This window comes from Notamacropus eugenii, chromosome 3, assembly GCF_028372415.1.
Source record: "Notamacropus eugenii isolate mMacEug1 chromosome 3, mMacEug1.pri_v2, whole genome shotgun sequence".
In the NCBI taxonomy this organism is placed as follows: domain Eukaryota; kingdom Metazoa; phylum Chordata; class Mammalia; order Diprotodontia; family Macropodidae; genus Notamacropus; species Notamacropus eugenii.
Genome location: NC_092874.1, coordinates 240,847,378 through 240,859,101, shown reverse-complemented (window position 1 = coordinate 240,859,101; position 11,724 = coordinate 240,847,378). Strand labels below are relative to the sequence as shown.

The following is an 11,724-nucleotide window of genomic DNA, read 5'->3' as shown; positions in this document are numbered from 1 at the left end:
CAGATGTAAGGAAGAACAATGAGGGAAAGATCAGAAGATATTCTGCCTAAGAAAAAACCATTGGCTTCTGAGACCCTAGAAAACCCCATGGGAGTGAGCTCTTGGCTGTCCTTATCAGCAGGCCTAGTAGCCTCACTTTGTGGAAGAAGACAGAATTCTTTTTAGATCAAAAAGGCAAACACTACATAAGGTAGAACCTTGGGTGGATTCCTGGGAAGTAGTTTAAAGAAATAGTGAAGGTTTGCTGAAGTAGGACCCTTAAACATAAAGATGGGGAGGGAGATGATACAATTTACCAAAAAAACACACAGAAAAGGAAAAAAAAGAGAATATCTCAGCTTTGTAGATATCCTTTGTCAGCATCTCCCTGTCTTATCCAATCAAGGGAGAACATTTTCAATCATCCTTCCCTTGTTCCTATAACATTTAAGTTGTTCATTTTACCGAAGTACTTCCCATCTTGATTCTCATGATGAACTGGTAACAGGAAATAGGAACTCAAGAGTTAGGGAGACTGGAAACCAAGTTGGAGGGGAAACCTTGGGAGGTTATTTATTATATCAAGCTGTATTCTGGAATCTCAGGCATAGATCTAGAAATGGAAGGGACCTTAGAAGTCTTCTGGTCAAATATTTTTAAAGAGGCTAAATGCTTCTTGCTGCTGTCAGATAGGGTGACATTTCTCAGAGTACCTAAAAATTACTGGCTAACTTTTGTGGAGGAGTGAGGGAGATAATATGGAAGGTCACAGCTTCTTTGAGTATCGGCTGAATCATCTATAAAATAACCAGGAAAATGACTGATTTGTAAAATGATTGGACCACATTGTTACCAGGTCATTAGGGCTTCATGTTTATACCTGGAAAAAATATTAGGTGGAAAAAAATCCATCAAAAATTCAATTTGTGGGAAGATACAGGCTAGTAACTAGGTGTGGGTGTTGTAATTTAATCTCATCCATTTAATCTCTGTGGCAGAAAAATTAGTCTAGCAAATCAAAGGAGAGAGATCAATGCAATCAATCCTGATTTTAGTAAGGGTTCTGAGTCTTTCTTGAATGATGAGAGCTGAAAAATTACACCCTTTATTTTAGAAGCACAAGGTGGGTAGGCATACAACTAGTTGGATGGTTTAAAGAAATATTTATTAAGCACCTACTGTATACAGAGCCCTATGCTAGCCACTAAAAGTATTTAGAATATGATTCTTCTCTTCATGGAGCGAGGCTAGTAAAGTCTAATGATAATAATTCCAGAGCAATTATTAATGGATAAACCTATGGAGATGCTTCTGGGCCTTTCACTTATTTAATTTAAAAAATATTTTTATCAGTCACTTGTGATGGCACAAAGAACCTAAAACTGTTGAATTAAGATTGCTGATGTCACCAAGTTGGGGGCAGGAGGATGACTGGGATCCTAGGAAATCAAGGAGTTGAAATGGGCATTGAAGATCAACCCCCTTATTTCATACATAAGAGAGTGAAGTTAGTACCTTGAAAAATATAATCAAGATTCAAAGTGGCCTTTGTAAACTGAAGAAGCAATCAGGGGGCTGGGGGCGGAGTTTGGGAAGGAAAGGAAAGAGCTGTCCTTTAAGGCCATTTCAGGACAATAAATCTGGGAATGGTAAAGGCAATAACAAAAACAGAAAACTGCGCAGAGACAAGATGAACCTAGTTATGTCCAAACATGGGGGTGGAGGGGGGTGAAGTGGGGAAAGATGTCCACTAATAAGTGAGGTAATAAACTAATCTGGGAGGAAGCACTGTAGTGAAAAAATAAGCTTGCACTCAGATGCAGAGGCAGGATCAAGAACTGTAAAGAACCCTCGGGAGAGGTCTAGCAAGATACTCTTGAAATAGGCTAAAGGTTATTCAAAACAGTCAGATTTCTCGTGGTAGCTAAAGTCACTGAAGGACCTTTAAAATTTGTGGAAGAGTTAAGGAGATTGTGTAGAGGGTCCCAACCTTTGCAAGTCTCAGTTTCCACATCTGTAAAATCAGAATGGGACCCAGTTGAACACAAAGATATAGCTTAGGCATGAGGCAGTGTGGTGTTTTGGAAAGAACACTGGATTTGAAGTCAGAAGACCTGGGTTTGAATCTTTTTTTTCCCCTTCTGTTGATAGCTATTTATCTTGGTGATGTTAGATAAGTCACTGAATGTCTCCGAACCTCAGTTTCTTCATTTGTGAAATGTGGGGGGGTTGGACTCCATGGTCTTGATGATCCCTTCTGCCTCTATCTCCCATAGGCCTTTGGGCAGAGCATCAAAGAACCAGGAGATGGTGGCATTTGCCTAAGACCGGGTAAGGTCTTTACTTGAGCACTATGGTCTGTTCTGGGAAGTGGCAGTGAATAAAGTGAAGAACTTGGAGAGAATTTAGAAAAAAAAATTTTTTTTAAATGATTAAAGGTGAGGGCAGTTAGGTGGAGCAAGAGCACCTGGTATTAGAGTCAGGAGGGCCTGAGTTCAAATATGATCTCAGATACTTACTAGCTGTGTGACTCAGGGCAAGTCACTTAACCCTGATGCCTCAAAAAAAAAATGATGAAAAGTTTAGAAAAATTAGATCTTGGGGAAACCGTAAAGAAACTAGGATTTCTTAGTTTGAGGAAGAAAAGTCCAAAGGAGATATAGGGTTCAAAGAGCTTGTTCTCCATTCTATTAAGGTCAGCACAAAGATTTGGGTTATATATAAAGGAGAGTTTAATGACAATTACTTAAAAATAGATTAGAGAGAGGTGTTAGTATGAATATCTGGAGGTCTTTAATAACAGGATTCTTATCTGTAGAGTGTAGTCTTACCTGAGGGGAGGGGGTTAAATTAGATTACTTTAAACCCTAGGAATCTATTCATACTCATGAAACGCATAACATCAATAGCTTTAGAAACTAGCCTTCTTTCTCCTTCCCCTAGTTAAGCTCAAGTAATAACTATGTAGGTTTCCCATAGATACTAAGTCTTAGGCTTATAGCATCCTAGATTTAGAGTTGAACAGGACCTTGGAGGTCATCTGCTCCAATCCCATTTTGTAGATGAGGAAACTGAGGCCCGGGACTGTTATGTCACTTGCCCAAGGTAGCAGAGCTGTGCTTTGGAACATGCGCTCCAAATGCTGATATCCATTGCAACATGCTTCCCAGACTTTGGATAAGCCAGTCTTAAGGGAGAGGGAAATAATTTAGCTACTAGTCCCACTCAAGCTTGGGTCAATCCAGGGGGTCTACCTGCATCAGCAACAAGCCTGATTATGGAGTGTATGCCTTCTGTGTTTGACATCAGACACAATCACTGAATAGTCTTGAACCACTACAGTCATCAGATTTTAGCCATCATCCCAGCCATAGTGGGTTGGCATGGGCTAAAATCCCCACAAATTCTGGTACTTGATTTTCCATTCCCTTAGCTTGGGAAATCTCTTTTTAACATCAGCTATGCTAAATCTGGGACATACTGTACCATAGGGGAAGCTGTGCTCCAATCTCTTTTTACAAGTGGTGCAGCATTGAATTTTCAAGTAAATCTAATGTGTTTCTATTGTCTTTAAAACATGTAGAAATGTCCAGCTTTTTTAAAAAGGAAAAAAAATACAAAATACAAATGCCTGTGTTAATGTAGCAAGTCTCAGATGTTACATTCAAAAAGACAGAAAAGCCAGTATCTCCAGTTATAAGCACAAAACTCATGAAGACAAGAAGCCTTGACTTTCCTCCCCACCCCCTCAAATCCATTTCTTTTTTCAACCACCTTTTTTTCTACCTTCTGAGTCATCTGTGGTTTTATTTTTTTACATCGTGCATGATTTGTCTGTTGGACCCTGGGAAGGAGGTGTGGGTCCTATGGTTGGATTTGTTTTTGGAAGAACAATGGGTTTTGGCCTAAGAGCTGGGGGCTTCAGCTGCACGCCCATCCTGGGTGCCACCATGGGCTTGAAAGTACTCATTGTGTCACTGGAAGAGCTCGTGCTTCGTCGGATCTGAGGCTCGGTGCTCCTGAGCATCACATTATGGAGAGGGCTGAGGGATTCAGTGGATGAGGCAGGTGTGGGGGAGTTTTTCATTTGTTCCAAGGTATCCAGCACCACGTCTGGGGCATGCTTGGCTGTACTCTGCCTTTCCAGCTCTCGGAGTTCATTCAAGGCGGTGTTCATTGTCTCCTCGATATCCTGAAGCCAGTGAGAAGAAAGAAGAGAAGACAGAGCCCTTGAGAATGAATGAAGAACCCAATTTTCAAAACCCAGGTGCTACTTGAGAAGTCATTCATACAGTCATATACATTATGTTCATGTGTAAATGTATTTCATTTTAAATCCCAAGTACAGTGCTTGGTGACAGGCTTTCCTTAACATAGTACTTTAGATGAGCCCATGGCTTTAGGAGAGGTGGATCTCTGCCATACTATAGTCCCTATGTAACCAGTACAGCAAGACATTTAACCTCTCAGTGTCCCAGGCAGCTCTCCATGACTCTTGCTAAGTTGCAACAATGGAGGAATTTTCCACACTAGAAACTCCCTATATTGATTAATAGCCACTAGACTCCCCCAGTCCAAAATAAAAAGTAATTTTAGGTAATGCAAAAAGAATCACAACATTTTCATTTGTCTAGACAGAGTCCAGGAACGTACCATCATCTAGCAGAATCTTGACTAATATTCATGAGGCTAAAATCTGATGGCATGTTGCCAATACACACATCTGAACTCTGACATCATTTGTCTAAACTCAACTTTCTGCAGGTCAAAGCCTTGCATGTGGACTATTTAATTTATGGTGAAGCCGGAGTATAAACACAGTGACTGCATCTCTAGAAATAAAGTACTGTACTTGGGAATTGAGCACAGCTGAATACAATTAAGACAGTGGCTAAATGGTGGCTACGTTCAATAGTTGTTCTGTGTAGCCACTACAGCTTCTAGGAGAAAACCTCCTTTTTCTGAGGAGATTGAGATGGTTTCCGTAAAACTCTCTGTATTTTCTTTTGCATCTATGCTATGACGCTCACTAATCTCTGCTGCAAAGTAAGTGGAAGTCTTGGAGAGGGATTGCTGCGTGCAAGGCAGGGCTGGAAATCATTATATGGATCTCTTGATGATGACATCACTTTTCCAGGAGATGACTTTCATGTGCGATTATTTCTCTTTTCCTTGAAAGACATAGATTTGTTATTTTTGTAAAAGGCATCTGCTCAAGAGAAGATGTACAAAGGAAAATCTGAATCCAGATACAAAAGGGTTACACAAATTCTCACCTCTTTAATTCCCTCCCTCCTTGCAGCCTTACATCGTGTTTCTTCTGCTTATGAGAAACAGCAATTTCATGGGTTTTTCAAAAACGCTTTAGCGTTTTATCAGCTGTATCCAACTATTATTGGTTTTAAGCTTAGGCTATACCTTGAAGGGCCTTGTAAATATGTAATAAAGAATCAAAAGCTTTTTTTGATTCTGCTTTCAAAAGGCTGGGCCATTTAAAATTAATTTTAAATTTTCAGGACTCTTCTGCAATTTAATTCACTTTCCAAGATTCTCTGGGTCCTGCATAGAAACTCCAGCAACAAGAAAGTAGCTTAGGAGTCAAGCACGTTGGGGCAAGACTCCTCGAGAGCTTTTTAAATTGAAAAGAATCTAACTCTATTGCTTCCCCATTTTTCATTCCTTTCATTTCCCTTTCATGTCCTATCATTTCTCCTTACTCAGTTCTCATGTTTGTGATGAATGACGGATCCTTTGGATGGCTGTAATGAAAAGCCCATAGACCACACTTAGCATCACCTAGCTCATCTTTCCTTGGACTGCTTACAAATATTTTTCCTAATGGTCTATGTTAGTGGTTCTGTGAAACCACCTGCCCAGTGAACGCTGGCATCTTGGTCTGTCTTTATTTAGTGCTTTATCTTGACTTAATAAGCAGTGTGGAAAGCATATACACACATATACATACACATATACACACATGCATACATATACATACATATATGTGTGTACATGTATATATGTATGGATATAATTACTTTTATTTATTTTCATTTTTAAATAGTATTTTTTCCAATTACATGTAATGACAATTTTTAACATTCATTTTTTGTAAAATTTGAGTTCCAAATTTTCTCCCTTTCTTTCCTTTCCCTTCTCTAAGATTGTAAGCAACTTGATATAGGTTCTATATGTGCAAACACGTAAAACCTCTTTCTGTATTAGTCATGTTGGGAAAGAAGAAATGGTTTGCAGAAAAAAAATTAGCAGCATTACTTTTGAAGCCATGTGGATGCTATTGTGATGAACGGTATTTAAATTTACTTAAAACTGCTGCTAAACTGATGTAGTTTCTTGTCATTATGTATTTTCTTAATCAATGGAGACTAATAATATAAACTGTCATACAGGAGTAGGCATTTTTTTTTTTAGTTAAAACGGGATATTCACGTTTACCTGTCTGTGTCATGGGGAAAGGCCAAAAACAAAAGATAAGAGGTCAAAGATACTAATAGGGTGCTGAGTATAGCAAGGAAAACCTGGCATATTTATTAATTAGGGTTGTATTTACACTTGGTTGATTCTAGTTTTTTTTTCTTTTAAAAAATATATTTTATTTCCTCCCAATTACATGTTAAAACAATTTTTTAATATTAAAAAAAAGTTCTGAGTTTCAAATTCTAACCCTCTCTCCTTCTCTCCCTCATTCCTGAGATGGTAAGCCATCAGATATGGGTTATACATTGTTCTACGGTTGTTATAGTCACTTATGCCCATAAGCAAGTGAAACGTGTTTGAATTTCCCATTTTGTGCATTTTTATGATGTGCAGTTTGGGTCTTCCTTGCCACCTCTCATCCTGTGCCATTTTTGGCTTTGTTTCTTCCTTGGATTGGGGAGAGAGGGTGTCACTCAAGATAACAAGTAACTATTCTTCACCCTAGAACCACAGTTGGGATCCTACTTAACAATTCATTGTTTCCCTGGATTTTCACCAGGACTTGGAGAAGAAACATGGAATCCTCTTCTTTACATTCAAAGAAGCCTTTAAAAAAAAAACTTTCTATGCCTATTAACATAATTCTACAAATAGAAAGCAAAACAGAACAAATGTAAAGCACAGTGTCCTACCTGAGCGATCGTCTCTGGGTCCAGAGGTTTGTGGTCATTGAAACCTGTATACTGGCCCGATGATGTCGATCTCCGAATGGGAGGACTGTCAATCTTCTTTAGAGAATCATGCCTACTAATGTTTGTCAGGCTGCCATGGCCAGGCCGGCGTCTCCTCTCAGGGCTGTCATTATTGAGGTTACGGTTCTGCAACAGTGCTCGAGGGCTGCAGTGACTGGATAGGCTAGGGGACCCAAGGTCAACCGAGGAATTAGAAAGTGAATGTGGTGGGTGGATAGGGCAGTGGCCATCACTGGTCCTGCCAGGACGCCTTGAAGGAAGGGGTGGTTCAGCCCTTTTTCGTTGTCTAAAAGAAATGGATAGAACAAAGGAAAGTTGAGCATGCTGGACATAGTCAAGGAGACTTGGAATCTAGCTCTGTCCCCTTCTAAACTGTATGACTTTGGGCAAGTCGCCCTCTCTGGGTCTGTTTCCTTATATGTACAATGAGGATTATTAGATGACCATTAAGATTTCTTCTGGCTCTAAATCCTGCAATTCTATGCTCTGTTGGCAGCTGACAAAGAGGGGCTCCATTAGCAGGCCAAGCCTACCTGGCTAAATATCCATCAGGATGACGGTCAGTTGGGGAGTTCATGTCCTTGGATGAAGACTTATCTTCTGTAACAGGCCCACTGCTGGCTTCACTGTCTGCTTTTTGGCTCAGTGTATCGGAAAAGGTATCATCCCTACAAATAAAAAAGAGGAAAATATGAAGCTTGCTACCTTAATGATGTGATAAGGCCTCAAGATGAGAGGATAAGTTTGAGGCTTCAATTATTAACTGAATAATTTAAGTTTTTAGCCCATAGTGATGAAACTCATGCTACATGAAATCTACTTCTATATATATGAAGGAAAAGCATGTATTAAATGCGTTCTGTGTGCCAAGCAGTGTGCTAAGCTCTAGGGATAAAAATAGAAAAGATCGTCTCTACTCTCAGGGACTTCACATCCTAATCAAAGAGACAACATGTATAGAAGGTTTAGCTGTTCAGTTAGAGAGAGAGGGGGGATGTGTGTGGGGGAGAGAAAGAGGGGGGAAGAGGGGGGAAAGAGAAGGAGAGAGAGGGAGAGAGAGGGAGAGAGAGGGAGAGAGAGGGAGGGAGGGAGAGAGAGAGAGAGAGAGAGAGAGAGAGAGAGAGAGAGAGAGAGAGAGAGAGAGAGAGAGAGAGAGAGAGAGAAAATGAATGAATGAATGAATGAAGATCCGTGGTCCCTAGGGTACAGCAACAAAGCAGATGCATCTTTTTAAATGTCATTTCTACTGATAAAATCATGTTTCTTATATTGAACCCAGGCAGTATCAAGGAATTCTGTGGCAAGAACTTTCTTTTCTGGATCTTTAGTTGGTAGTTGTGGCTCCTGAAGAATCTTGGGATGCAGTACCTGCAGAAGCGGCACTGAGTTTTAGCTTCACAGGGATGGCTTCCTGGGATTATGGCTTCAGGGTTGGAACCAGGACTGGTTATCTGGGGGGTGCTACCATGCCTAGAACTCTTGGTCTTATCTGCCCATTGGTGACAGTTGGTCAGGACTTTGTAGTGGTGGCAAGGAAGTCAGGCCTTTTTTCTATAGATAGTGATTTCTTCCTTGAATGAAGGCTGGGCCAAAAGTCTGGTGTTATTGGGAATAGGATGGAGCCAGAGATCCGCTATTCCCAAAGTTCTTAGGTTTCTGGGCCATCTTCATTAAGGTCTGAGGGGAGCTGGTGGTTTTCTAAGTTGTATCTTTGTCATCAGAGATGTAGCATGGGCACTGGAATGAGTGTCAAAATCAGGAGACGCATGGGTTTCATTCTTGCCTCTGTTGATTATACCAGCTGTGTGACTCTGGGAAAGTCACTTGAGATTCAATTTCCTCATCTCTAAAATGGGGAAAACAATACCTATACTATCTACTTTCTAGGGTTATTGGGATGATCAAATGAAATAATGTATATAGAGTAATCCTTTAAGTACTAGACACTGAATATTTTCCATCAGCTCTATGTACATATTTTGCTTTCCTCAATAGAATATAAGCTGCTTGAAGGCAGGGACTGTCTTCTTCTTTTATCCTGTATTGTTGCTGCTCAACATAATGCTTGGTTTAAGTGTTAAACTGTTGCCGATTTGATTTAACTAAATGTCAGATTTTGCTATTATTGGCACATAGTAGGCACTTAACAAATGCTTGTTGATTGATTCTTAGAAAAGAGACTTGTGAGTATTTTTAATACTCCTTTCTTGTGTCCCTCTGAGATGTGGGCCTTGAAGCAATAGTTGGGCACAAGATAAGACTGTCTTCTGCCACTGAACTCTATGTAATAGCACCAACACTCCTACTTTTAGAATGATTGAGGCCACCTCATCTCTTAAGAGATCCTCATAATGTAGGGTTTATTCTTGGGAATATGAAACCTGTGAGAGATATTCTCCTTTCAACAATTTCCCAATAATCCTCAATCTACTACCAAACCTAACAGTGTACACATGGAGAGGGATAAAGAAGGGGGCAATTGTTAAGGAAGAGAAGAGGTTAGTCTAGCTCTTGCCAACCCAGGGACAAGGGGAAGGAAGTGCTAGTGAACTGTAGCAGTCCCTTTGCAACTCTTTCATGAGATCCTTGAGAGATCTCAAGTGGGTGGGTGGGGTCTTGATTCTACTTTGAGAAGGAATGTCCTAGTTCTCCTGAATATGTTCAGACATTGGGGCCTTTCAGGTTTACTGGTGAAACCAGACAATACTTACATATCCTGTACCACGATGTACTGATGAGGTACTAGGCCATCAATTCCATTGTGCCGCCCTTCCCACCAGTCCTCTGATGCTCGGTGATATAAAAGCAGTGAGGCTCCCTTCTTGAAGGACAGTTCTCGAGCAGACCTCCCAATGTAGTCAAACTTGGCTATCGCTTCAATGGGTTCACATTCTGGAAGGAAGCCATATTTTAAAAAAAAGGAAAAAGGAATAAGGAATGGTGGACTGAGGAAGCCGCTGGAAAATTTCTGAAAGGTATCTCCACACATCCACATATTCCTTTAATTTTCTGCTCTTTAAATAAATGAAGCATTTTGGGTACCTTTTCAGAAATTTGGCTTTGGAAGCCCAGGTTATCCAGTAGAAACATCTGGAATACAGTATCTTCTTTATATGAACAAAGAGCTTATTGATCAGGAGTCAGGAAAAAGAAAATCTGCTAACCTAGTTATGATTTTTTTTTTTTGGTCTATACTGCAACCTTTTTGCTGAAAGCAAAACTTAATGGCCTGTCTCCGGCCACTTAATAGTTATGGGACCCTGTACAAAGCACTTAACCTCTCTCTGCTTCAGTCTCCTCATTTGTAAAATGAAGGGATGGGATTAGATACTCTCAAAGGTCCCCTCCAGCTCTAAATCTTGGATCTAAAAATATATATGAAGACGTGCAAGTGCATGCGTGTGCACACACACACACACATACATACATACAACGTTCTTCTGGCAAAGCATTATGGCTATGAATCATGAAATGCAATAATCTTCCATCCAATGACACTGGCCTCCTGGCCACTCCGTGAATAAGACATTCTAGCTCAGGGAATTCTCTTTGGCTGTTCCCCACGCTTGGAATATTCTCCCTCCTCAATTCATTCCAACTACTGACCTCCCTGGCTTCCTTTAAGTCCCAACTAAAATCTTACCTTCTGCAGGAAGCCTTCCCAACTCCTCTTAATTCAATGCCTTTCTCCTGTTGGTGTCTATTTATCCCACATATAGCTTGCTTTGTATACATTGGTTTCTATGCTGTCTGTCCCATCAGATTGTAAGTTCCTTGATGACAGATTCTGTCTTTTACCTCTTTTATATATCCCCAGGACTTACCACAGTGCCTGGCATATAGCAGACACTTAAATATATTTATTGATTGATTTCAGGGGACCCAAAAACCAATGGAGAAACACATGGTAGAGGTAAATTGACTGTAACATATTACCATTATTAATGCCTGGTGAATAAAGAATGCCTTAAAGGATTTTTTTGGGTGGGGGTTCATTATTGTAGAGAACTTCTTAGTGAGGAAACTCCATCTAGTAATGCAGACCAGCAACCTTTCTAACTTAAAGCATTAGAGAGTTAACTGGGGGTACTATTAAGTTACTCATGGTCACAATGCTAGTAAGGACCAGAGGCAGGTCTTGAACCTAGGCTTTTCTGACTCCATCGTAACAGATATCTAGGGAAAGTATAAACAGAAGAGAAGATGGCTTGGTTATAAGGCACAAGTGAGGAATAGCAGGATGATAGACTGTACTAATATTTTTTGGGGGAAGGCAATCGGGTTAAGTGACTTGGCCAGGGTCAAACAGCTAGTAAGTGCCTGATGCAAGATGTGAACTCAGATTCTCCTGACTCTCGGGCCAGTACTGTGTCTGCTGTGCCACCTACGTGCCTCATGTACCCAATGAATGTTAAAAGAAGGTCTCTAGTATGATGGGTAGACCATTTGGGGAGGACTCATTGAAGGCTATGGGTGAGAATCAATGATAAGGCATGGAAAGACCGTATTGGGAACAAGGGAAAGGAAGACAAATCCATTAAGTGCCTACTCTGTGCCA

General features: G+C 40.4%; 1 protein-coding gene across 2 annotated transcripts in view; it reads right to left on the bottom strand.

The window, feature by feature from the left end:
* Nucleotides 1–2,687: 2,687 nt before the first annotated feature.
* SRGAP1 (SLIT-ROBO Rho GTPase activating protein 1) overlaps nucleotides 2,688–11,724 on the bottom strand; it is a 321,601-nt gene continuing 312,564 nt past the window's right edge. For both annotated transcript variants that reach the window (XM_072655259.1, XM_072655260.1), the window contains exons 19-22: nucleotides 9,878–10,058; nucleotides 7,700–7,834; nucleotides 7,107–7,452; nucleotides 2,688–4,171 (exon numbers count right to left, since the gene is read on the bottom strand). In XM_072655259.1, coding sequence (XP_072511360.1) covers nucleotides 3,794–4,171; nucleotides 7,107–7,452; nucleotides 7,700–7,834; nucleotides 9,878–10,058 — 1,040 coding nt within the window. In that variant the 3' untranslated portion in view covers nucleotides 2,688–3,793. The remainder of the gene's footprint in view (nucleotides 4,172–7,106; nucleotides 7,453–7,699; nucleotides 7,835–9,877; nucleotides 10,059–11,724) is intronic.